This window comes from Somniosus microcephalus, chromosome 25 (genome assembly GCF_052327205.1).
Source record: "Somniosus microcephalus isolate GS21.2 chromosome 25, FLI_Smic_1.0, whole genome shotgun sequence".
NCBI classification, from domain to species: Eukaryota; Metazoa; Chordata; class Chondrichthyes; order Squaliformes; family Somniosidae; genus Somniosus; species Somniosus microcephalus.
The window spans coordinates 54,303,301-54,331,294 of NC_141011.1; the positions used below are offsets into that span (position 1 = coordinate 54,303,301).

A 27,994-nucleotide genomic window follows, 5' to 3' on the forward strand; every position below is an offset into this window, starting at 1 on the left:
CTGGTTACTCTGAGAAGTTGCTCACCTCCTGGTCCCTCAAAGCCTCTCCGCCATCTACAAGGCTCAAATCAAGAGTGTGCTGGAATACTCGCCACTCGTCTGCATTGGCTTCAGCTGTAACGATTCTCGAAGCACGACACCATCCAGGACAGAGCAGTTAGCGTGATCGGTGTCTTGCCACTGGACTCTGTATCCACTGCCTCCAGCACCAGCACGCTGTGGCTGCATTATGTACGATCTACAGGATGCACTGCAGTAATTCACTTGGGTTACTTACAGCACCTCATTCCCCTGGACACATACTACTGCAAAGGACAAGAGCAGCAATGTTGTGGGAATACCAACACCTCCAAATTCCCCTCAAAGTCACACGCCTTCCTGACTTGGACGTATATTGCCGTTCCGTCATCGCTGGGTGAATATCCTGGAATTCTCTACCAATAAACTTGCAGAATTGGGTGTGTAATTGGCAAATTAATTTCAATATAGATAAGTGTGAGGTGGTGCATATTGGCAGGAAGAATAAGGACGCCATATACTGCTTGGATAATAAGGGGGAAAAATTCAGTATCGCCCCATTTGGGGCACGATTATCGGCCGGGCGCAAAGTTTAGCGCCTGGTGCTAATTATCGCCTCCGACTGCAAACTTGGCTTTTATCGCCCCTGGAGGTGATTGGAGCGCTGAATCGGGCGCTACACACCTCTCTTAAGGCGCAAAGGCCGAGGAGCGAGGCGCTACCTCAGAGCGCTGGCGAAGCTCATGTGATGTTAGTCAGCAATGGAACACAGACACACTGGCGCCGGCCAGTTCTTAAAGGGGAGGGTTGATCTTGCTCTCCATCCACACCCTGCTCATTGCAGCCTTGAATCTCGGCCTGGAGAGACCTGTACATCAAATCTGCTGTAAAGAACAATGGAGAGGCCCAGGGAAAGAGCTCAGAGTGCAGCCCCCACAGTCTCTTCTAAATCGATACAAGGAAGTTCAAATCAAAACCAACCTGCAAAGTGCTGCTCAGTACCCAAAACTCCTTCACACAGCGTTGAATCTCTCCAGAAGCCTCTCTCAGAATGCGTGGTGCAAAAATGTCAACAACAAAAAAAAGGCAGGAAGCGGTCGCCTTTAAATAGCGCTCCCCCAGTCCCTTCCCGACTGCAAAACTCTCCCCTATACCTGTCGTTGCTAGCGGCAGGTGGTAAGACGGGGCGCCACTCAATATCCGGTCCGGGGCGCTACCGGGGCATTGCGCACTCGACTGACATCACAATCTGCCGGCGCAGGAGATCGTGGCGGTAGTGTTTAGCGCCGCCGCAAAATGTCTAGTTAATTTAGCGAGCGGCGCAAACATCGCCGTGCTCGGGCGCTAGTTGCTTTGTGCCCCATTAGCGCCCTCTTAAGGTGCTAATGGGAGGCGCAAACCAACTGAACTTTCCCCCCCAAGAGTCTAAATAGGGTAGAGGAGCAAAGGGTCTAGGCGTACAGATACACAGATCACTAAAAGTAGCGACGTGGGTTAATAAGGCCATAAAAAAAAAAAAACAAGCACTGGGGGTCATTTCTAGAAGGATAGTATTGAAAAGCAGAGAAGCTACGTTAAACGTGCATCGAACCTGGGTTAGACTGCACTTGGAAATCACAAGCTTTCGGAGCGCTGCTCCTTCGTCAGGTGAAGTGGAGAAATGCATAAAGACACAGCTTATATAGTCAGAGAATAATGTCAGATGTTTACAGGTAATCTTTCCAACTGCCATTTATCACACCTCGGCAGAGAGATAATCACAGCAATCAAAGGTGTGAATGGTGGACACCATTCACACCTTTGATTGCTGTGAAAATACGCTCCGAAAGCTTGTGATTTCAAATAAAGCTGTTGGACTATAACCTGGTGTTGTGTGACTTCTTACATTTACCTGATCTTAAGTCTTTGACGCCATGTCTTGGGTAATTTAACATGGCAAATCGAGGCAGTGTACTCCATGGCAGCCAGTCCTAGCCAGTTACTGGTGGAGTCTTGGTACTATTCTCATCCCCAGTGACTACACTCGAACAGTAACAACAACTTGTGTTTATATAGTGCCTTTAACATAGTAAAACGTCCCAAGGCGCTTCACAGGACAAAAAATTTAACACCGAGCCACATAAGGAGAAATTAGGGCAGGTGACCAAAAGCTTGGTCAAAGAGGTAGGTTTTAAGGAGCATCTTAAAGGAGGAGAGAGAGGTAGCGAGGCTGAAAGGTTTAGGCAGGGAATTCCAGAGCTTAGGGCCTAGGCAACAGAAGGCACGGCCAATGGCTGAGCGATTATAATCGGGGATGCTCAAGAGGGCAGAATTAGAGGAGTGCAGATCTCTCTAAATTCGAAGACTGGCGGTCTGCTCTTCCAGGGAGAGTCTCGTCTTCTGGCACCTGCTAGTGTGCACTTGATAGCCTAGTTAACAGCTTTACCCAACAGGTACAGTGGAGCCACTATACCTGCACAGACACTGATTTGTCTAAATGGGAGGGCTTGGAAGATTGTCCAATCACATTTGGAGCAGTGTTTGGTACAAAGATCTGAGAAAGGATCAGACGTTGAAACATTGTTTAAAAAAAGATGACTTTTCATCAGTTCCATCAGTTTGCAAAAAGCTTTTAATCTCTCTGGGAAAAGAAGTCCTTTTGTTTCATATAAAAAAAGTTTCAGGAGCTGCTTAAATAAAAATAGAAAATGCTGGAAATACTCGGCAGGCCAGGCAGCATCTGTGGAGAGAGAAAAACAGAGTCAATGTTTCAGGTCGATGACCCTTCATCAGATCTTTCAAACTTCTCTGTTCTGCCTGAAAACTGAATTTGATTGAATAATATTCCAGGTGTTCTTCATCTGAACCTGTCACCACCACCGATGTGCAGTTTCTGATTTAGAAAACCATTATCTGGTGCGATCGCCATGATTTCTCCCGAGTTAGCGACCTAATACGTAATGTGAAAGATTTCTTCCTGCAAAGTATGAGAAACTCGGCACCTAAATAATTTGTTTCTTTGTTTGGTTAACACCTCCCGTTAGCGCCTCCGGGGGGAGCTAATGGGCCGCTAATAACTTGGTGCCCGAGCGCGGCGATTTTAGCGCCGCTTGCGAAATTGACCAGTCGTTTTGCGCTGGCGCTAAACACTACCGCCACAATCTCCTGCGCCCGCAGATCGCGACATCATGCAAGCATGCAATGCCCCGGTAGCGCCCCAGACCGGATACTGAGTCGCGCCCCCTGCCTTCGTGCCTGCCGCTAGGAACGACCGGTAGAAGGGAATGTTTTCAAGTCGGGAAGGGGCTGGGAGAGCGCTATTTAAAGGCGGGCGCTTCCTGCTTTTTCTTGTCGGCAAAATTTTTGCTACACGCAGGTTGAGAGGGAGAGAGACGTCTGGAGAGATTTAACGCTGTCCTCAGGAGGTTTGGTCCTCAGCACCACTTTTGAGGTTTCTATTTATTTGACCTTCATATTTAGAAGCTTTTACGGGGGCTGCACTAACTCGGGGTGTCGTCCTCCTTCACCTTCGGAGGCAGCAGAGGCGCAGAGAGAGAGTGGCAAATGTGGCCAGAGGGAGGAGGACCAACAGGCCTCTGCACAGGAGACCTTACCCTCCCAGGGTATTCCGGGAGCAATTCTCCGATATTCATTTGTCCGAGGAGCAGTGTTTCCGAAGGCTGCGCCTCAGCAAGCAGGTGGTCACTGAGCTCTGCCACCTCCTGCAACCAGATCTGCAGCCTCCGCTCAGGACCAGGACATCTCTGTCGGCGGCAGTGAAGGTGACGGTGGCTCTGAATTTCTGTGCCAGCGGCTCCTTCCAGGCTTCAACTGGGGACATCGCCAATATCTCCCAGTTCGTCGTCCATTGCTGCATCCGGGAGGTGACAAATGCTCTGTATAAAAGGAGACGCCGGTACATCTCTTTCCCCATGACCCGGGACTAGCAGTGCGAATGCGCATGTGGTTTTGTGAGGATAGCGGGCTTCCCCGCGGTTCAGGGCGCCATTGACTGCACACATATGGCATTGCGGGCACCTCATGAGAATGCAGAGATGTTCTGAAACCGCAAGGGCTTCCACTCTCTGAATGTCCAGTTGGTGTGTGACCACAGCGCATCCTCGCCATCAGTGTCCGCTATCCTGGCAGCAGCCACGATGCTTTCATCCTGCGCCAGACTGGTGTCCCAGACCTCTTCCAACCACCGCGTCAACCTAGTGGGTGGCTCCTCCGGGACACGGGTTATCCACTCTGCACCTGGCTGATGACACCGCTCCGTAACCCCAACACCCCTGCCGAGCTCCAATGCAATGAGAGCCATAGTGCCACTAGGAACCTCATTTAGCAGACGATCGGCGTCTTGAAGCAACGGTTCCGGTGTCTGGACCACTCTGGAGGAGCCCTGCAGTACTCACCCGAGCGAGTCTCGCGTTTCATTGTTGTGTGCTGCATGCTTCATAACATTGCAATCATGAGGACCCAGCCATTGCCACCAGGGATTGGTGCACCACCTCAGGTGGAGGAAGAGGGAGAGGAGGAGGAGGAGGAGGAGGAGGAGGAGGAAGAGGAGGATCAGCAGCACCAACGTGGGAGGGAGGCGCACAATGTTGCCACTGCAAGGGCTGTCCGTGAGTGGCTGATAAGACACCGCTTCTGACCATTTAAGGAGAAGATGGCTTCTGGGGTGAAGAAGCACATCATCGCAAGCATCCCGCACCCCCTATTGCCGGGCAAAGCTGCAATGAGTCAAATCAGCAACAATATAAAGTAACAATAACATTTTTTATTTATATTACAAACTCTGTGTCATTTATTCAGGACAAACAATTAGAAACAAACCCAACAATTCATGAACTAACAAAACTCATTCTCACAACATGGAGATAAACGGCAAAACAGTAAACAAATATAATATCAACATCGAACTTTCCCACAAACATTCCCCCCATTTATTAAAAAATTCTACTCTTGGGCCTTCGAGGGTGATCTCCATCCCCTGCGCACTTCCCCCCCCCCCCCCCCCGCCACCGTCCCACCCTACTGCTCCTCCGTAATGTGGCCCCAGTGGCTGTAGCAAGGCTGGCAGAAGGCTGCTGAATGCTGGATCCAGAGACTGCAGCTGGCCTTGCAGGACACCCTTGACCAGCTCTGGGCCTGGAGGGCCCGGCTGCAGACTGCACCAACACTGCATGGGCGGCAGCAGTCTGGGCTGGCTGGGTTACAGCTGGGCCAAGTGCAGTGGGGAAGTGGCAGTGGTGGGAGCAGGAATGCTGTCATCCTGAGAGAGGACAGCACCTTCCTGCTCGACCGACACACTTGCCACTCCCCCGGGGCAGAACCGCAGCATCCGGAGCAATGCGCTCGAGCACAGATTGCTGGCCTGCTGCGGTACCGTGAGATCCCCAGGGGACTGTGGGCGACCCAGTGAGGATGGCAGCTGTCGGTGATTGCATGACATCAATCTGAGACTGGATGGCACCAGCCAATGACTCGATTCCAGTACTAAGCTGTTGCGTTGCCTCGGCCTGTGCTGCAATGGATCCTGCCACCTTACCCATTACACACGGCATGGGCTCTGGTTCCCCATGGTCTCCCTGCAATTCCACCATCCTCTGCAACGAGGCGAGGATGGGTTCGAGGGTTTGGGCACAGATGACCGCTGTGCTGGCGGCGGACTCCTCCACGCTCCTAGCTGTCAGGCACCCTTGCCATTGCATTCATGAGCTCAGTGAGCATGCTCATCGCCTGCGTATTCATGGCCGTGATGTTGAGGTCCTCATCCGAGTCCTGTGCAGCAGAACTCATGCACGTGCTCACCCTCCGGGGAGACAGCCCCCGAGCCTCCCTACCCCAATGGTGTTGCTGCAGCCCGCTGGGTCCCGAAGCTTCACCCTCATCAGACCCTAAACCCCCTGCTCCCCTCCAGGGATCACGTGGCCCCAGTGTCGGAAGTGTCACCCTCGGGAGACGCAGGCGGTGAGGCTCCGGCTTCCTCCTCCTCCTCCGGTGCGTTGCTGCCACTGGCAGGCTGAGGGACAGGCTGGTCAGCTGGTGGTTCACTATCTGAAAGCAGGAAGGCACAAGAGTGGCTTTAGCAGGGGGGCAGGAAGGGAGCAAGGACTGGAGACAGTTAGTTAGATTGAAAGTGTAAAAGGCTGGTGTTATGGGGGGGAAATGGTATGAGAGAGGAGAGAAAGCTGATGAACATACTATTGCTGTCTCCAAGGGAGTCGCGCTCTCCACCAGCCACGGCACCTGTGACCTGGCTGGCAATGAGCCTGCGGACTCTGTCCTCCAAATCATTCAGGGGGTGTAGGTCCGCCTGTCCCCCTCCCGTGCGTTGTTGCTCCCGTCTGTTATGAGGCAGCTTGGCCTGCAAGAAAAAGGACAGCGTGTGAGTGAGTGTGCAGCCATGTGTTTGGCAGGTGTGCCTACCATAATTGAATAGCCGTTAATGTGTGCAAGGTGTGGGATGTTCATGTGAGTTTTAGGAGATGACCATAGTTGTTGGATGAGTGTTGGGCATTTGGGTTTTTAAACCGTCTGGGCATAGAGTGAGGTTGAGATGTAGAGGTATTGAAAAGCAGGTACTCACCCTGGCCACCCGAGTGAGGTCGTTGAACTTCTTGCGACATTGAGTGTGGGTCCTTGGCACCAGGCCCCTTGAGGAGACGTGCTGAGCCACCTCCCTCCACACCCTTCGGAACTCCTGGGGCAATGACCTCCTGCCACTGTCCGGGAGCAGCACTGACCGCCGCCGTTCCACAGAGCCAGCCAGGGCCACCAATGCCTAGTCGCTGAAGCGCCGAGCTCTTTCCCTGGGCCTCTCCATTAGTGCTTGCAACACAAAATTGCTTCAGAGGTCTCTCCAGGCCGAGATTCAAGGCTGCAATGAGCAGGGTGTGGTTGGCCAGCAAGATGGCCCCTCCCCTTTAAGAACTGGACGGCGCCAGTCTGTGGCTTCCATGGTAACGGACATCGCCTGAGCTTCAGTAGCGTTCTGAGGTAGCGCCTCGCTCCCCGACGTTAACGCCTTAAGAGAGGTGTGTAGCGCCCGATTTAGCGCGCAAATCACCTCCAGGGGCGTCAGAGGCGAATTTTGCAGTCGGAGGTGATAATTAGCGCCGAGCACTAAACTTTACGCTCGGCCGATATTAGCGCCCCAAAATGGGCGGTACCCAATTTCCCCCCCTTAGTTTTTGGAGCAGAAGAGTAGACTTTATTGGATTAACATACAATGTGCCGGCTGTTTTAAGACATTAAGCTTGCAAAACTGCTCATTTCCTTTATCATAGGACCACTGAATTGTCACTGATGCCATTGCAGCCATGAAACATGGCCAGTCAGATTGGATAAGTGAAGAAATTATTTAAATGTTTGGAAGCTAGGCTAAGTGAACACGCCGACAGAATGCTGCGGGTACTGTGCTGATGTCCTGTTTCACCAAGTTGGGCTGGGGTAGCTGAGCAGAAAGTTACAGAAACTTTATAAAATGGTGAGAAGCCTAAGGACCATACAATTAGCACCATCTCCGACATACAATTAGCACTCTTCCCTTGCATACAATCGGCGCTGGCCTTTACATTAGAGTTAAAGTGCAGTTGCCTAAATATGTTCTTTGGTACATCAGTGATGAGTGACTATTTAAAGAACGTTTAACACATCTCCAAACACAGAAGCACCTCCACCCTGTCTGAGAGTTTGAAACATAAGATTCTGAGGGGGATCGACAGGGTAGATGCTGAGAGCTTGTTTCTCCTGGCTGGAGTGTCTAGAACTAGGGGGCATAGTCTCAGGATAAGGGGTCGGCCATTTAAGACCGAGATGAGGAATTTCTTCACTCAGGGTTGTGAATCTTTGGAATTCTCTGCCCCAGAGGGCTGTGAATGCCGAGTCGTTGAGTATATTCAAGGCCGAGATCGATAGATTTTTGGACTCTCGGGGAATCGAGGGATATGGAGATCGGGCGTGAAAGTGGAGTTGAGGTCGATGATCAGCCATGATCTTATTGAATGGCGGAGCAGGCTCAATGGGCCGTATAACCTACTCCTGCTCTTAATTCTTATGAACTAAACATTGTTTTCCTACAAACTGTAAAAGAATGGTCTTGCCTTTCTGGAGTACTGAAGAAGGCTAAATCGGATGGCTTTAACAGGTTGATTTGACAGTTGAGGCAACTCGTATTTGTGCTTGCATTTATTCTTAAGAGATTGCAAAATCTCCATCTTCAGCGCTGTCTGCAACAGACTGGATTGGTCCTTCAGTCAGTTAGGTCCAAAACACTACAGAATCGAGATATTCAGCAACTTTCTGTTGTACTGTACTGGAAAAAAAGAGCCATCTGTATTAATGGCCAACTCTGGTTAGTTCCCAATTGATAGTGTTCTAAGATGGGGTAGGAAGAAGCGAAGTGAGGGATTCTGGCCCCTCAGATATGTTCTCCATTGCAACCAACTCCATCATGAATTACAGAACGAATGCCAATAGCTGTGGTAGTTTGGTTCAGGTTCACAGCTTTGGTCAATGCTGATGTTGCAAAGATGCCGAACGATCTTGTACCTTCGCTTACTGCATTTGACGTAACCGTGAAACAGTGGTGCGGCCCAGAGACTGATGGCCTCCGAAATAAACAAGTTGTAGTCTTGGGTGCTGGCGGGCAAAGATGATTACAAAGCTGCCCTTTCACCTCTGGAATCTGGGGTTGAATCCAGGCCGAAGTGAGGGCTTGAGGTCTCCCCTCTCTGGTGGCTTAAGAGTTCTACATGAAATGAACTGGGACAGTCACAACCCACTTGCTAGTGAGTTGGGGAACAACACAGCTGTAGCATTCTGGCTCGGAATTACCAAATGTGATCAGGATGGCTGGTATAGGAAATAGAAAATATTCAAACTGGTGCAGTAGGATGGATGAGGTTTCCCCCTGAGTTTGGCGGTAAGTGTTTGTGCCAACCATTTGCATTTCTGCTTGTCTGTTTTGTGTCAGCTGTGGCTCAGTGGGCAGCACCCTCGCCTCTGAGTCAGAAGGTTGTGGGTTCAAGTCCCGCTCCAGAGACTTGAGCACAAAAATCCAGGCTGACACTCCCAGTGCAGTGCTGAGGGAGTGCTGCACTGGCGGAGGTGCCGTCTTTCAGATGAGACGTTAAACCGAGGCCCCGTCTGCTCTCTCAAGTGGACGTAAAAGATCCCATGGCACTATTTCGAAGAAGAGCAGGGGAGTTATCCCCAGTGTCCTGGTCAATATTTATCCCTCAACCAACATCACTAAAAAACAATATTATCTGGTCATTATCACATTGCTGTTTGTGGGAGCTTGCTGTGCGCAAATTGGCTGCCGCGTTTCTCACATTACAACAGTGACTACACTTCAAAAAAAAGTACTTCATGGCTGTAAAGTGCTTTGGGACGTCCGGTGGTCGTGACAGGCACTTTCTGGGAGGTGGAAACTTGCTGTAGGCAAGAATTCTTATGGTGCAACACATGGAGTGCCAGAGTAGAGTTCCGTTTCCCCCGCACTGGGAACACAGAGACCCCCGCACTGGGAACACAGAGACCCCCGCACTGGGAATTCCCTGAGGGTTGGTGAATCTTTGGAATTCTCTACCCCAGAGGGCTGTGGATGCTGAGTCTTTGAGTATATTCAAGGCGGAGATCGATAGATTATTGGACTCATGGGGAATCGAGGGATATGGGGATCGGGCGGGAAAGTGGGGATGAGGCCGATGATCAGCCATGATCTTACTGAATGGCGGAGCAGGCTCGAGGGGCTGAATGGCCGACTCCTGCTCCTAATTCTTATGTCCTTATGAATTGTAGTTATATGGGCGAGTTTAGATTCCAAATGTCCTGATCTTACATTGAACCTTGAAATGTAAATGGACTTTCCAGATAATGAATCACAACATTGACAATCTGTAAATTGGGCTAAAGAAGGTGGAAGTAGTAGATGAGCGTCTATTCCCCACACACCTTATTTAATTACAACTGTGCAGGATATCTTGCATAAACTACTAATTTAGTCAAAACACAAAGGAAGTTGGGCCGTTGGTGGAATTGAACTTGTGGAGCAATGACCTGATGATTCTTGTTTTGAAATCTAAAGTTTGATGACCATTTAACAAACGACTACCTGTTGATCAGTTCTGGGAGTGTTCGAGTACATGTGATCCTTAAAATAGCTGAATCACTGTGATGTGATATAATACTGAACTGAGGCAAAAGAAGATTTGAAAACTGATTTATGGCCAATATTAATCAAGCACAGCATAGGTGAGCGCTGAACCAGTGAGAACAAGTTGACTTTAATTGGGCCACTCCCAGTTGGATAAGAACATAAAAGTAGGATAGCGAAACAAAGTGAATGGCATACCTCTAGGAACAATTTACTACCTGTGGGAGTGAGACTCCACCGTTTTATTGTTCCCTTTTTTGGACGTGCAACGTTGAGCGGCATGTCAGGAGAATAAATCACGTCATTAACAGACATAAATTACCAGCCCTAATTGGCTGCGACGAGATTAATTGGTATTTACGGCACACATCCGGTAATTTCACGACGCTTAATGGGAGGATCATGGCAAGATGGAGATGTTTGTTTTTTTGCGAGGCTAATGGCGGGGTGTCACACATCATCCAGCAATTTGTGATGAATCGGAACTCAACTACAACTTGTATTTATACATTGCCTTTAAAGTAGTGAAACATCCCCAGGCACTTCAAGGCATTCTCAAACATAATTTGACGCATAAGGCAATATTAGGACACAAAAGAGGAAGGTTTTAAGGAGGAGAGAGAGAGGTGGAGAGGTTTAGGGAGGCAATTCCAGAGAGGAAGAGAGTGTTTGAAGACCAGGACCTCAAACCCGGCACTAAGCTCATGGTCTACAGAGCAGCAGTGATACCCGCCTTCCTGTATGCCTCAGAGACATGGACCATGTACAGCAGGCACCTCAAAGCACTGGAGAGGTACCACCAACGTTGCCTCCGCAAGATCCTGCAAATCCATTGGCAGGATAGGTGCACCAACGTCAGTGTTCTGGCTCAGGCCAACATCCCCAGCATCGAAGCTTTGACCACGCTCGATCAGCTCCGATGGACGGGTCACATTGTCCGCATGCCCGATACGAGACTCCCAAAACAAGCGCTCTACTTGGAGCTCCGGCACGGCAAGAGAGCCCCAGGTGGGCAGAGGAAACGCTTCAAGGACACCCTCAAAGCCTCCTTGAAAAAGTGTAACATCCCCACCGACACCTGGGAATCCCTGGCCCAAGACCGCACAAAGTGGAGGAGAAGCATCTGGGAAGGCGCCGAACACCTCGAGTCGCTTCGCCGGGAGCAAGCGGAAGCCAAGCGCAGGCAGCGCAAGGAGCGCACGTCGACCCAAGCACCCCACCCACCCGCCCCTTCAACCACCGTCTGCCCCACCTGTGACAGAGACTGTAGGTCCCGCCTTGGACTCATCAGTCACCTGCGAGCTCATTTTTAATGTGGAAGCAAGTCATCCTCGGTTCCGAGGGACTGACTAAGAAGAAGAAGAGGACTCAAAAGAGGAAGATTTTAAGGAGCGCCTTAAAGGAGGAGAGAGAGAGGCGGAGAGGTTTAAGGAGGCAATTCCGGAGCTTAGGGTCTCGGCAGCTGAAGGCACGGCCGCCAATGGTGGAGCGATGGAAATCGGGGATGCGCAAGAGGTCAGAATTGGAGATCTTGGAGGGTTGTGGGGTTGGAGAAGATTACAGAGCTAGGGAGGGTCAAGGCCATGGAGGGATTTGAAAACAAGGATGAGAATTTTAAGATTGCAGCGTTACCGGACCTGGAGCAAATGTAGGTCAGCGAGTACAGGGGTAAACGGGACTTGGTCCGAATTAGGATACGAACAGCAGAGTTTTGGATAAGCTCAAGTTTATGGGGGGGGGGTGGTGGAATGAGAGGCCAGCCAGGAATGCGTTGGACTAGTCAAGTCTAGAGGTAGAAAAGGCATGGATGAGGGTTTCGGCAGCGGATGAAGAGCTGGGGCAGGGGCGGAGACGGACGATATTAAGGAGGTGGAAGTAGGCGGTTATGGAGATGTGAGGTGGCCATTTTACTGAGGTTCTGAGTGTGGATTTATTTCTGTGTCTACTTCACTCCATCTTTCCCTCTGTCCCTCTCCATCTTTCTCTGCTATATGGCTCGGTCTCTTATAGAAATACCAGCTCTTCTTCTGGCTTATCTCTTCTTTACCACAAATTGCTGAGGGTTTTTTTTTTGCACACTAATAATGGTGAGAGCCGTGAACTCACCGTTATTTTTCCAGCAATTTCTGGGCCATAAACTCCAGATATTGGACCACGGAGGTGGCTGTTGTGCCGTGAGGACAGGTTCATTGGAAATGGAGGCAAAACAAAAGAAATGAAATGAGGGAGCAGAAAGGAGAGCGAAAGGGACAAGGAGCGTGGGAAAGATAAGAGAAAAACAAATTGGAAGACGGAGGGTGTGAAATGAGTGTTGTCAAACAGAGAGGTTTGAGTTTCATGTATGTAAATACTCCTGGCCTAATGTTTCCTTTGGCTTGGTGTCAATTTTTTGTCTGCTAACGCTCCCGTGAAGCGCCTTGGGATGTTTTATAACATTACAGGCGCTATATAAATGCAAGTTGTTTTTGACCAGGTTATAGAATATTCAGAGTTGGAAAAAAAAAGAGCGGAGGGTTGGCAATGGTAATCAAAGATTCCATTGCAGCACTAGAACGTAGGGTTGATGTAGGGGATGGTGCAAAAATATATTTAGCTGGAGTTAAAGAATAGGAAATAAATTGTTCTATTGGGAGTATATTATAGACCGCCAAACAGTGGAAAGGAGATAGAGGAAGAGATGTGTATTCAAATTAAAGAAAAATGCAGGAACAACATGGCCATAATAATGTCAGACACAACTTGCCTTTTACAAATCCTTGCTGGCTGTCCTTAATTAATCCATGTATTTCTAGGTGAATATTAATTTTATGGTCTTTAGAAACACACCCACTTTGAATGTGAGGCTGACTAGTCTATAGTTACCTGGTTTCTCCTCCCTTTTTGAACAAAGAAGTTACATTGGCAACCCTCCAGTCCTCTGGCACGACTTCCATAATCTAAGGATGGTCCAAAGATTGTGGTCAGAGTCTCCACTTTGCTCTCTGACTTCCTTCAGCCAACACGATCTGCTGCCTCTTCCACTTTGAAGTCAACCAATTTTTCCAGTAGTTCTTATCCAAGTGCTCATTTAGTATCTCCAGCTGAATGGTGTAGTTGTTGGAATGAAAAGCTACAAGAGGCAACTTTATAGACAAATGTAAGAGTTCTGTGAGGCGACAATGGACTGTATTGTTAAAGAAAATGCAATGGATGTTGTGTGTATAGATTTTCAAAAGGTGCGTGATAAAGCCATAGGAGGTTTGTTGATGAAATTAAGACACATGGGATTAATATGTGGCAGCATGGATAGGAAGTTGGTTAAATGTTTTTATGGACTAGAGAGATGTAAATAGTGTTGTCTCCAGGAGTCGCTGTTGGGACCATTGCTCTTCTCGATATTTGTAAATGATCTGGGTATAGTGGCACGATATCAACATTTGTGGATGACACAGAAATAGGGAGCCTGGTTAACTGAAGAGGCCAGTAAGTGACTGAATGAGAACATCGACCAGTTAGTAGATTGGGCAGATAGATGTCAGATGAAATTTAATATGGAGAAATGCGAGGGTATACACATCAGAAAGGGATGAACAGGCTGGGTCTCTTTTCTCTTGAAAAAAGAAGGCTGAGGGGTGACCTAATAGAGGTCTTTAAAATTATGAAAGGTTTTGATGGAGTGGATACAGAGAGAGTGTTTCCACTTGTGGGGAAGAGCAAAACCAGAGGCCATCAATAGAAGATAGTCACCAAGAAATCAAATAGGGAATTCAGAAGAAACTTCTTTACCCAGAGAGTGGTGAGAATGTGGAACTCGCTACCACAGGGAGTGGTTGAAGTGAATAGTATCGATGCATTTAAGGGGAGGCTGGACAAGCATATGAGGGAGAAGGGAATAGAGGGTTATGCTGATAGATTTAGATGAGGAAAGACGGGAGGAGGCTCGAGTGGAGCATAAACGCCGGCACCGACTGGCTGGGCCGAATGGCCTGTTTCTGTGCCGTATATCCGGTGTAATCTGATGAATTGTGAAGTGGTAGATTTTGGACAGAAGAATGAGAGGAACATTAGGATAATACACGAGCAAAATGATAAAGGAGTTCACGCGCACAGAGACTTAGGGGTACAGGTACACAAATCCTTAAACGTGGGAGGCATATGAGATTCTCGGTTTGATAAATAGGGTGACGAGTACAAAAGCAAATGCTAAACCTGTGCAAATGATTGGTTAGGCTTTTGGAATAGTGTCCCGTTTGGGCACGTTCCTTTAGGAAGGATATCAAAGCCGTGGAGAAGTTACGGAAGAAATTCACTTTGATAAGTTGGGGAGGAGAGACTTGGAAAAGATTCATTCGGACAAAGAAGGTTAAGAGTAGGTCGAATGGAGGTGTTTAAAATGATGCGAGGTTTTGATAAAATAATTCAGGAACAATTATTTTCACTGGCCATAAATTTAAGATCGTCACCAAAAGATCGAAGAGAGAGCTTCGGAGAATTTTTTTTTTACAGAGAGGGTTGTTCACTTATGGGATGTCTTGCCAGAAACAGTGGCGGATGCAGAACCCGTTCTAGGTTTTAAGAGGCAAGTATTTCAAAAAGAAAAGTGTGGGTGTGTATGCGGGAAAGGGCCGGGAGATGAGATCGTGAACAGCTCTTTGAGAGCGGCGCAGTTGCAGCGGACCGAATGGCCGCCTCCTGCGCTATCAGATTCTGTGATTCACAGCAGCGCGCTGTGTGTGTGCGTAGAACAACTGGAATTTGCCGCCGTTGTGTTCAGTTGGTGTCGTGTTGAATTAAATTGCTCTTCAATTATCAGAGTTTAATTGAACATGACACCCAAGGATTTGAATCCTGTGGGTAAATTATTAGGTGGTGTTCAGAACTTTGTGTTAATTAAAGATAATAACATTCTATAAATGAAAGCATTCCATGTCTGTGCTTTTCTACATTTTTTAGCACACCCCTTATAAAAGTTGCTTTTAGTGGAAAACGCTAAATTGCTAAAGTAAATTAGTTAATTCAGCTTGCAATAAATATCAGCTTAGAATAAGCAGCCATTTTCTTTGTTCTCATTGAAGCATATAAGATTCTGAGGGGGATTGACAGGGTCGATGCTGAGAGGTTGTTTCCCCCTGGCTGGAGAGTCTAGAACTAGGGGGCATAGTCTCAGGATAAGGGGTCGGCCATTTAAGACTGAGATGAGGAGGAATTTCTTCACTCAGAAGGTTGTGGAATTCTCTACCCCACCGGGCGGTGGATGCTGAATCGTTGAGTATATTCAAGGCTGAGATCGATGGATTTTTGGACTCTCGGGGAATCAAAGGATATGGAGATTGGGCGGGAAAATGGAGTTGAGGTTCAAGATCAGCCATGATCTTATTGAGTGGTGGAGCAGGCTTGAGGGGCTGTGTGGCCCACTCCTGCTACTATTTCTTATGTTCTTATTTGAACACAGGAGGAGGCCATTCAGCCCCTCGAGCCTGTTCCGCCATTCAGTGAGATCGTGGCTGATCTGCGACCTAACTCCATATACCCGCCTTTGCCCCATATCCCTTAATACCTTTGGTTTACAAAAATATATCTATCTCGGATTTAAGTTTTGTAAGTGTGGCATTCCTGCCAGCTTAGATGGGTACCACGCTCTAACTTGTGATCATGAGTGAGCGGGGCTGATGCCAGACCATTGGCTCCATGCCCTTGTGCTGCTGTTTACGTCGGCCCTTGAAGTGTCGGGATCGGGAACGCTCGACCTGAAAAGGTGGTGGAAAGCTGATTCCAGAAATAATTTTAAAAGGGAGTTGGACTGGTTCTCGAGGATGAGGAACTCACAGGGTTACGGACAAAGAGCGGGGGGAGTGGGACTGAGCACGACTGCTCTTTCAAAGAGCCGGCACAGGCCGATGGGCCGAATGGCCTCCTTCTGTGCTGTAAGTTTCTATGACTCTAAGTGGTTTGCACACCGACATCTGATGCGGCTGCTCTACATGTGGTTCTGAAAAGAACTGAAATGTGGTGGTGGGGGGAACGAGTTAAATCATGCTCGTGCATTGTTTAAAAAATAAAAAATAAAAATTCCCCCCCCCCCCCTCCAAACCTTCTATTTCTATTTCATCCACGCATTTTAAAAGAATCTAGGGAAGAGATAGCAGAGGCATTACTACACATTTAATAATTCATTAGAAAAAGGTGTAGTGCCAGAGGACAGGCGGATAGCTGATATACCTATATTTAAGAAGTGAACAATAGACTAGTCAGCTTAACATCGGTGATACGAAAAATAATGGACTCCCTACTAAAGGAGAAAATAGAAGATTATCTAGAAACCAAAAATATAATAATGAATAGTCAGCATGGATTTCAAAATGACCAACCTCATTGAATTCTTTGAAGAGGTAACAGGGAGAGTAGACAAGGGTAATGCAGTAGATGTAATTTATCTAGATTTTCAAAAGGCCTTTGATAAGTTAACACATAATAGACTAATTAATAAGGTCAGAGCATGCGGAGTCAGGGGACAAGTAGCAGAATGGATAACTAGCTGGCTTCACTACAGAAAGCAGAGAATAGGGGTAAAGGGTAGCTATTGAGAGTGGCAGAAGGTGGGAAGTGGTGTTCCACAAGGATCACTTGGTCACAATTTATATTAACGATTTAGACTCTGGAATCAAAACACAATTTCTAAATTTGCGGATGACACCAAATTGGGGGGGATAGTCAATACTGAGGAGAACTGCAACAAATTACAAGAATGGGCATATAATTGGCAAATAAAATTCAACAGATAAATGTGAGGTATTTCATTTTGGTAAGAAAAATAGAGAGGTCACATATTACTTGGAAAATAAGAATCTAAATGGGGTAGAAGAGCAAAGAGATCTGGGAATACAATTAGACAAATCATCAAAAGTAGCGACACAGGTTAGCAAGGCCATTAAAAAAAGCAAACCAAGCACTAGGGTTTATTTCTAGAGGGATAGAATTGAAAAGTAGGGAAGTTATGCTAAACCTGTATCGAACCTTGGTTAGACCACACTTGGAGTACTGCGTACAGTTCTGGTCGCCATATTATAAAAAGGATATAGAGGCACTGGAGAGGGTGCAGAGAAGATTTACAAGGATGATGCCAGAAATACGAGGGTATACATATCGAAAGGATGAACAGGCTGGGTCCTGAGGGGTGACTTAATAGGGGTCTTTAAAATGATGAAAGGTTTTGATGGAGTCGACACAGAGAGAGTGTTTCCACGAATGGGGAAGAACAAAACTAGAGGCCATCAATATAAGATAGTCACCAAGAAATCCAATAGGGAATTTAGGAGGAACTTCTTTACCCAGAGAGTGGTGAGAATGTGGAACTCGCTACCACAGGGAGTGGTTGAAGCGAATAGTATCGATGCATTTAAGGAGAGGCTAGACAAACATATGAGGGAGACGGGAATAGAGGGTTAGGCTGATAGATTTAGATGAGGAAAGACAGGAGGAGGCTCGAGTGGAGCATAAACACCGGCATGGACTGGTTGGGCCGAATGGCCTGTTTCTGTGCCGTATATCCGATGTAATCCTATGTTATGTAATTCTATTTATGAAGGTACCCTGCAGACACATCTGACAGTTTTACCAGCAGCAACAAGAAACTCCCAAGTACTCTAACCACATTCCACGTGTCTGGCTCTGTGTAAAACAGCATATGACAAGAACGCTACTCATAACGGTGAAGAGCTGGGTCTGTGAGCTTAGAAACAAAGGCACAACTTATTAAGAATTTTCTTTCAAGGAAAGGAGTGATGTTTAACAAAGTTGAAGCAATAATTAAGCTAGGGGTGTTTGAGTTACTTTCCATTAGATAAAATTATGGCTTCATGTTCTAGTGGGATACCCAATGTCACAATGAGCTAATGTTTCCTACACTACAACAATGACTACACTCCAAAAGTACTTAAATAAAAACAGAAAATGCTGGAAATACTCAGCAGGTCAGGCAGCATCTGTAGAGCGAGAAACAGAGTTAACGTTTCAGGTCGATGACCCTTCGTCAGAACTCCAAAAGTTGTTCTTGGGCCGTCCCTTGGAACCGAGGATGACTTGCTTCCACACTAAAAATGAGTTCTCAGGTGACTGATGAGTCCAATGCGGGACCTACAGTCTCTGTCACAGGTGGGGCAGACGGTGGCTGAAGGGGCGGGTGGGTGGGGTGCTTCGGTTGACGTGCGCTCCTTGCGCTGCCTGCACTTGGTTTCCGCTTGCTCCCGGCGAAGAGACTCGAGCTGTTCGGCGCCTTCCCAGATGCTTCTCCTCCACTTTGTGCGGTCTTGGGCCAGGGATTCCCAGGTGTCGGTGGGGATGTTGCACTTTTTCAAGGAGGCTTTGAGGGTGTCCTTGAAGCGTTTCCTCTGCCCACCTGGGGCTCTCTTGCCGTGTCGGAGCTCCGAGTAGCGCGCTTGTTTTGGGAGTCTCGTATCGGGCATGGGGACTTCATTGGCTGTAAAGGGCTTTGAGACATCTGGGGGTCGTGAAAGGCGCTACATAAATGCAAGTCTGTCCTTTCTAACGTGACTACCGCTGTTGTTACTTTGTCTCCCACCATCCTCGCCAACTGTATTCAGAGGAATTTGTGATAAGACCGTCCTTTAGTGTATGGAATTGAAATGGTCAAAAGCTGATGTTCTTTCCACTGTGCCGTGATTTTGAAAGTGTGTGTGTGTGTTTCATAACCAATTTGTGATGTTTTGGTCTAAATCACATGCACTTTTCTTAACTGCGTGCAGCTGGGGGCAACTGTAACAATGGCAGACGCCTTATAAACGGACTCACACGGTCGCTGGAGCATTGCCGGGGGGGGGGAAGTCCGACGTACTAATGGATTTATTTTGTGGTGACCAAAACTGAATACTCTTCTAAACTTAGTCTGACTAGTGCACTGGAAAACCTATGGGTAACTGCTGTAGGTTTCTACAGCTGTGGCTTTGTAACGTGTTACTTTATATATTCTATATTAACTATTTAATAGCTTCACCGCATTGGGTGTTAACAGTGACACGTCCACTGTTTCTCCCGGGTCATTTCTAATTCATTTCTGTTCACCATATAATGTGTCCCAAATATCTTTGGTCTTTTCTCTGTATTGTAATACTTTACATTGATCAGTGTTCAACGTAACATGCAATGTTTCTGCTCGTTTGAACTAAAGCTAAATTTAGCTGCAACATTGGTTTTGGGATCTAGATAACCTTATCTGGACCAAAAACAATACAGGCTCAAGCACTCAGTCTTGTGGGATGCGAATAGAATCATAGAATGGTTACAGCACAGAGGGAGGCCATTCGGCCCATCGAGTCCGTGCCGGCTCTCTGCAAGAGCACTTCAGCTAGTCCCACCCCCCTGCCTTTCCCCGTAGCCCTGCAAATTTCTTTCCTTCAGATACTTATCCAACTCCCTTTTGAAAGCTGTGATTGAGTCTGCCTCCACCACCCTTTCAGGCAGTGCATTCCAGATCCTAACCACTCGCTGAGTAAAAAGGTTTTTTCTTACGTCGCCTTTGGTTCTTTTGCCAATCACCTTAAATCTGTGTCCTCTGGTTCTCAACCCTTCCACCAATGGGAACAGTTTCTCTCTATCTACTCTGTCCTGACCCCTCATGATTTTGAACACCTCTATCAAATCTCCTCTGACTCTTCTCTGCTCCAAGGAGAACAACCCCAGCTTCTCCAGTCTATCCACGTAACTGAAGTCCCTCATCCCTGGAATCATTCTCGTAAATCTTTTCTGCACCCCCTCAAGGCCTTCACATCCTTCCTAAAGTGCGGTGCCCAGAATTGGACACAATACTCCAGTTGCGGCTGAACCAGTGTTTTATACAGGTTCATCATAATTTCCACACTTTTGTACTCTATATCTCTATTCATGAAGCCTAGGATCCCGTAAGCTTTTTTAATCGCTTTTTCAACCTGCCCTGCCACCTTCAACGATTTGTGTACATATACCCCTAGGTGTTTCTGTTCCTGCACCTCGTTTAGGATTGTACCATTTAGTTTATATTTCCTCTCCTCATACATTTTGGTAGAAAGAATCACTTCACACTTTTCTGCGTTAAATCTCATCAGCCACATGTCCACCCATTTCACCAGCCAGTCTATGTCCTCTTGAAGTCTATCACTATCCTCCTCACTGTTCACTATACTTCCAAGTTTTGTCTCATCTGCAAATTTTGAAATTGTGCCCTGAACACCCACGTCCAAGTCATTAATATATAGCAAGAAAAGCAGTGGTCCTAGAACCGACCCCTGGGGAACACCACTGTACACCTTCCTCCAGTCCGAAAAACAACCGTTCACCACTACTCTCTGTTTCCTGTCACTTAGCCAATTTCGTATCCATGCTGCCACTGTCCCTTTTATTCCATGGGCTTCAACTTTGCTGGCAAGCCTATTATGTGGCACTTTGTCGATCGCCTTTTGGAAATCCATGTACACCACATCAACCGCATTACCCTCATCAACCATCTCTGTTACCTCATCAAAAAACTCATTCAAGTTGGTTAAACGTGATTTGCCTTTAACAAATCTGTGCTGGCTTTCCTTAATTAATCCACACTTGTCCAAGTGACTGTTAATTTTGTCCCTGATTATTGTTTCTAAAAGCTTCCCCACTACCGAGGTTAAACTGACTGGCCTGTAGTTGCTGGGTTTATCTTTACATCCTTCTTGAACAAAGGTGTAATAGTTGCAATTCTCCAGTCCTCTGGCACCACCCCCATTTCTAAGGAGGATTGGAAGATTATGGCCAGTACCTCCAAGATTTCTTCTTTCACTTCCCTCAGCATCCTAGGATGCATCCCATCCGGTCCTGGTGACTTATCTACTTTAAGTGCAGCCAGCCTTTCTAGTACCTCGTCTTTATCAATTTCTATCCTACCAAGTATCTCCTCTACTTCCTTCACTATATCGATGGCAGCATCCTCCTCCTTGATGAAGACAGATGCAAAGTACTCATTTACTACCTCAGCCATACCCTCTGCCTCCATGCGTAGGTCTCCTTTTTGCTCCCTAATTGGCCCCACCCCTCCTCCTGCTACCCTTTTACTATTTCTATACCTATAGAAGACTTTTGGATTACCTTTTATGTTGGCTGACATTCTATTCTCATACCCTCTCTTTCCCCTCTTATTTTCTTTTTCACTTCTCCTCTGAACTTTCTATATTTAGCCTGATTCTCAGATTATTCTTGACCTGACATCTGTCATACGCGCTCTTTTTCTGCTTCATCTTGCTCTCTATCTCTTTCAACATCCAGGGAGCCCTGACTTTAGTTGCCCTGCCTTTCTCCCTAGTGGGAATGTACCTCGACTGTACCCGAACTATTTCCTCTTTAAAGGCAGCCCATTGTTCCACTACAGCTTTGCCTGCCAGTCTTTGATTCCAGTTGACCCGGGCCAGATCCGTTCTCATCCCACTGAAATTGGCTTTCCTCCAGTTGTATTTTTATTCTAGATTGCTCCCTGTCCTTTTCCATAGCTAATCTAAACCTTATATGATCACTGTTCCCTAAATGTTCACCTACTGACACTTGCTCCACTTGACCTACCTCATTCCCCAGAACCAGATCCAGCAATGCTTCCTCCCTCGTCGGGCCGGAAACATTCTGATCAAGAAAGTTCTCCTGAACACACTTCAGAAATTCTTCCCCTTTTCTGTCCTTTACACTATTACTATCCCAGCCTATATTAGGATAGTTGAAGTCCCCCATTATCACTACTCTATAGTCTTGCATCTCTCTCTAATTTCTCTGCAAATTTGCTCCTCTATATCCTTCCCACTAGTTGTTGGTCTATAGAATACAGCCAGTAGTGTAATGGCACCTCTATTGTTTCTTAACTCTAGCCATATAGACTCTGTCCTTGACCCCTCCAGGACATCCTCCCGCTCCAGCACTGTAACATTCTCCTTAACCAATACTGACACCCCACCTTCTATCTTTCCTCCCCTATCTTTCCTGAACACCCTAATATCCAGGAATATTTAATACCCAATCCTGCCCTTTTTTGAGTCAGGTCTCCGTCATTGCCATGACATCATATTCCCATGTGGCTATTTGTGCCTGCAGCTCACCAGCCTGGTTTACTACGCTCTGTGCGTTCACATACACACATTGTAAACCCATCTTAGACCATCCTGTGTTCTCTTAGTCCGGCCTCACCTAATACCGTACTATTTCTTACTCTAGTGCAAGCCGTCTCTCCCAATCCTTTGTGCCCATTGTTTCTCCTTTCTAATGCTTCATCCTACATAGAAACATAGAAGATAGGAGCAGGAGTAGGCCATTCGGCCCCTCGAGCCTGCTCCGCCATTTAATGTGATCATGGCTGATCATCCAAATTCAGTACCCTGTCCCTGCCTTCTCTCCATATCCCTTGATCCTGGTGCCCATCCCCCTGCCAACTTAGTTTAAACCCACCCCAACAGCACGAGCAAACGCCCCCCGCAAACCCCCCCCTCCCCTGCTGCGAGGGTGTTGGTGCATGCTCTATTGAGGTGCAACCCATCCTGAACCCACCTTTGCTATTTTCCAACCAGCTATTTGCCCCATCCCATGTTCTACCCCAGGATCCTTTTGGCTCTTAGTTTAATCTGCAATCTTTCACGTAGCGTTTAGTTTATTTAAGCTTTCAGACTGCTTTTAACAATCGTACAGGATGCTGTTACCGACCACCTGTAACATCCTTAAAGAAAGAAGGAAGGCTTATTGGGCAGGATCTACCGATTCTAGCTCCATGTTGGCTGTTACTTACTAAGTTAGTGTACACTGGTTAAACGAGCAGCACTCTCTTTAGTATAGATGAAAATCAGTGTTGACCTTTCTAATCTCTTGTAACAAAATCATTGGGTCTCAGAGTTTGTTGTGGTCCATCTGCCAGTAAATATCCAATGGATTGGCACCTTTAAACGCTTCAAAGTGACTTCAGACTATTGGTACAGGTGGTGAGTTTTTCCACTTCTGAAAAGGAATCATTTTGCCCCGGTTGGGTGGAAATGATCTACTCATAGCTCCTGCTTGGGTTGTCTCAGTAGCAGTGTTGCAGTGCATAGGGTGAAAAGGCGGAGCATCTACCTCCGCAGTCAGGTCCTGATCTGACTGGAAAGCTGTGGTGTGAGAATTCTTTCGGAGAGGCATTCTCATACCGCCTGGGGTTCAGATCACATGGGCGTAAGCTCGCTGTCACATTAGATTCCATTGGGCCCCCACTGGCATTTTATAAATTGAAGCTGTGTTTTTTGTTTTTAACCGTGTGTAGACATGCGTGCTTTCTGGGGCCCTGGAGCATTGCTTTTTTTGGGTGGGGAGTGAAATAAATTTGAAAACGATAATGTCTCTTCTCCAAACTGTGTTAGGTGTTAATTTGCAAAACAAGTTTTTCAAAAATTTTGAGTCAGCCTGCACACATCAACCGGCTGTGCCTTGGTGTCCGAGGGCAGTGTGCACTGGTGACTCCAAGTGCCAAGTTACCACCAAGAGATATTTCAGTATCAGGGTGGGTTCATTTTTAAAGGCTAGCACGGCTACTATTCTGACTAACCCTGGTTTGTTTTAATCACCTAGGAGGATGCGATCATTACATGGACCAAGTCCAGCAACAAAGTTTGGACCCAAAGCATGCATGCTGCAGAATCCGAAGGCCGTAATGTAAGTAGTTTGTTTATGCCGATCACATCTCAACAATATTTGCAGGCAGTTCAGTGTTTTTTCCAACCAGCGATTGCAAACTTATACAGTCACTTATAAAGTTTATTCACTTTAACTTCAACTCTTTAGGGAAAATCTTGACATCTTTTCAAATGTTTTGTTTGCACTGACGGTGGACTTTGGGAATGAAGGTTGCGTATGTTAATTAGGAGTACAGAATGCTCCACACAAATGTCAAGATCCTTGTTTTCCCACAAAGCAAGGAATATATCACTGCTGATGTTATCCTTGAAGTTATAGTGCCAAGCGCTTCATTTAAATTTGCAGACGAGCCTAAATATAATAAAGATATTACTGTTGTCATAAAGTTTGGCTAAAGTTATGTTCTAGTCAGCTCTTACATGTGAACTCTTTAACTCTTTCCTGATTCTTCGAGTTCCAAATTATGGAAATCTTTCGTCTACAAGTGACTGCATTTAAAAAGAGTGACATAAGAAAACTACTAGGCACTCGGTCTAAGCGTTAAACAAAGCTTTAATCAACTGTTTTACAACATGGAGGTCTAGTTGTGTCCTTCACTAGTTCCTATTAAGAATGTCCTGCGCAAGCTGGGCCCGTGCCCGAGTATTTATACTCTCCCTGGACAGCGCCACCTGCAGGCCGCTCAGTTGATTCATGTCAAAGAGCTTGATATTTTTGATATAGTGATGATGTAATGGATTGAGAGCTTTAATGCTTTGTCTATAAAATGGTAAGAAGCTGGTACGTGCATGTGACCACACGGGAGGAGCTTTCTTCACTGGGTGACTTGGGAGAGAGCAATGGGGCAGTGTCAGAGCGATGAACTAAGCGAAACCGCGAAATAAGCAAGAGCTCTTCAATGTGGAGAGAAAGCACCTCGGAGGGAATCTTTGTGTAGAGGTATATAAACACTTAACGGATTCACCAAAGTGATAGGACAAGATGATGGGATGTTAAGGGCAAGTTTAGGAGGGATTTCTCTGTGTACAGAGGGTGATCGGCAGGAAAGATGGTTTGCGGCCAGAACATTGAACTCTGGAGCTGGAGAGAGTAGAGTTATACTTCTGGACGGAAGAGCAAAGAGGCGTCCTTCAAATCTATCTTGTGAATTTGTAAACCAACATTTTCATGTGAACTTTCCCTAGAGGTCATGTACCCCCAGTCTCTGCTCTCTCTCTCTCTCTCTCAAGTAGGAGGAGGAGAAATACTTGCTCGATAGGGATCCTTTGCTCTTCGACTCCCACCAGGTAGACTGAGAAGCTTGTCAGAGGTGACCGGCCAAGGTTTGGGTCATCCTACCTTCTCCGCTGAGGCGATAGCGTGGGTGCTGAAGGACAAGATCACTCTTGTAGTTGTTGAGTAACTGTACTATCTTCTGGAAAGTACCAAATATTCATAATCTCAGGTTAAGTGTGTCAGAGGACATTAATGGAAACATTTAGTTATCGCAATGCAAAAATTAACCCCCTTGCCCCTTAATCTGGAGCAGACATGAAGAGTTTAATAATGTAATACTAAATTGAGATTCAACTGGCAGCCAACCTTACTCATAAGTAATTTAAATGCTATATTAATTTTAATCTAATTGCAGAATATTTATGATGCGAATTTTCCAATGCCTCTGTCTGCTTTGAAGAAATGTAATTTATCTCACATTTTAATTCACCAACCGTCGTATCGCATGTAGCCATTTGACTGATTTTTTTGCATGATGCATACGGTGTAAGGCTGGGCACAATCTAATGCTTAAAACCGTAGGGAAACACGGCAGCCAGTTAGCGCACAGGAAGATCCCACAAACAACACTAAAATAAATAACCAGAGAATCTGTTTGTGTTGTTGGTTGAGCGATAAATCATGACCAGGACACTGGGAGAAATCCCCTGCTCGTCAGACAGTGCCATGGGCTCCTTTACATCCATCTGAACAGGCAGACAGAGCCTGGGTTTAATGGCTTGAACCCATGACCTTCTAACTCAAGTGCTACCCCCGTACTGAGACTGACGCCAATGACCTTTAAAGCTCCTATTGTATACTGTGGGAAAAAATATATCAGTAGTGGCGCACGGTTCTGGTCCCGGTGTGAAGTCTGGCTAACCGGGGGCATGATCTTCTGACCTGTCGTCTCCATTAGTAAAGGCTCCAACAGAGCCTTGCAAAATGACCTCTTAAATATTTTTATAGAAAATCGTAAACTATAAATATAGTATCACATTTGTAAACGGGCAGTGCCTCAATGCTATTTATTTCTGTTTGCTTGATGGCCTCTCCGTTTATATTTGGATGTTGAGCTCTGTTCCCAGAATGTAGACGTTGTCATTCTGAGCAAAGGAGCTGCCATGTCTACTGAGAAGGTTCTGCCTCCTCAATCAACAATCCATTTCCATCTAACTTACCGATAACAAAAAGAAAGAAAAAAAAAGACTTGTGCCTTTATACAGCACCTTTCACGACCACCGGACGTCTCAAAGCGCTTTACAGCCAATGAAGTACTTTTTTGAAGTGTAGTCAATGTTGTAATGTAGGAAATGTGGCAGCAAATTTGCACACAGCAAGATCCCACAAACAGCAATGTGATAATGGCCTGATAATCTGTTTTAGTGATGTTCATTGAGGGATAAATATTGGCCAAAACACCGCGGAGAACTCCCCATCTCTTCTTCGAAATAGTGCCCATGGGATCTTTTATGTCCTCCTGAGAGAGCATCTGAATGTCTCATCTGAAAGATGGCACCTCCGGCAGTGCAGCACTCCCTCAGCACTGCATTGGGAGTGTCAGCCTAGATTTTTGTGCTCAAGTCTCTGGAGTGGGACTTGAACCCACAACCTTCTGACTCCGAGGTGAGGGTGCTGCCCACTGAGCCACGACTGACACTGACGGCCAAATCAAACCCTACATTAAATAAGGAGCTGGGATCGACCTGCTGGTGACAATCATTCAGTTTCAGGGCCGCAAATACATTTTTTCTCTTCTGTTCATTCGCTTCAAATGTAAGCTCTTTGTTGTTGTTGTACGGCACCATCTAGGTGCGAGTCATCATCGGCCTCTCTATTTTGTAAGTGACCAGGGAACAGATTTATTAGCCGATGAGACAGTAGAACGAGAAATCCAGTAGGTAATTGAACAAAGACAGGTTAAACCCTTTCAGAAGTTGCAACGGAAATATCAGTTGCCAAAGAGGACTTTAGATAATATTCTACAAATGAGGCGTTTCCGACCACATATCCGCAGCATAACTAAGACCGCCTATTTCCACCTCCGTAACATCGCCCATCTCCGCCCCGCCTCAGCTCATCCGCTGCTGAAACCCTCATCCATGCCTTTGTTACCTCTAGACTTGACTATTCCAACGCACTCCTGGCCGGCCTCCCACATTCTACCCTACGTAAACTTGAGCTCATCCAAAACTCTGCTGCCCGTGTCCTAACTCGCACCAAGTCCCGTTCACCCATCACCCCCCGTGCTCACAGATCTACATTGGCTCCTGGTTAAGCAACGCCTCGATTTCAAAGTTCTCATCCTTGTTTTCAGATCCCTCCATGGCCTCGCCCCTTCCGATCTCTGTAATCTCCTCCAGCCCCACAACCCCCCGAGATATCTGCGCTCCTCTAATTCTGCCCTCTTGAGCATCCCTGATCATAATCGCTCCACCATTGGCGGCCGTGCCTTCTGTTGCCTGGACCCTAAGCTCTGGAATTCCCTCCCTAAACCTCTCTTTTTCCTCCTTTAAGACGCTCCTTAAAACCTACCTCTTTGACCAAGCTTTTGGTCACCTGCCCTAATTTCTTCTTATGTGTCTCAGTGTCAAATTTTTGTCTTATAATACCCCTGTGAAGCGCCTTGGGTCATTTTACTACATTAAAGGCGCGATATAAATACAAGTTGTTGTTGTTGTTGGATTTGGGACACTGGATCAAAGAAAGAACTCTGCCACTTCCAGGCCTTACTGACGTCATGGTGCAAAACCTTTACAATTTTTTTCTAGACAAGGGATCGACTGTACTGAAAATGCTTGGTGGGAGCATGAGCAAAGTTTATGATCGACTTCTACTTGTAGCTAACTCTGGGGGTCTAACCACAGCCAGTCTCCATAGTGGGAACTAGTGAAGGGTGAAGGAGCTACAGGCGTCCACGTCGATATATAGTGCAACCGC

General features: G+C 46.7%; 1 protein-coding gene across 1 annotated transcript in view; it reads left to right on the forward strand.

Annotated features, from left to right (window-relative positions):
- nadka (NAD kinase a) overlaps positions 1–27,994 on the forward strand; it is a 170,113-nt gene that overhangs the window by 22,720 nt on the left and 119,399 nt on the right. The window contains 1 exon segment of the mRNA XM_085967491.1: positions 23,735–23,818. Within this exon segment, the coding sequence (XP_085823617.1) occupies positions 23,735–23,818 (84 nt within the window).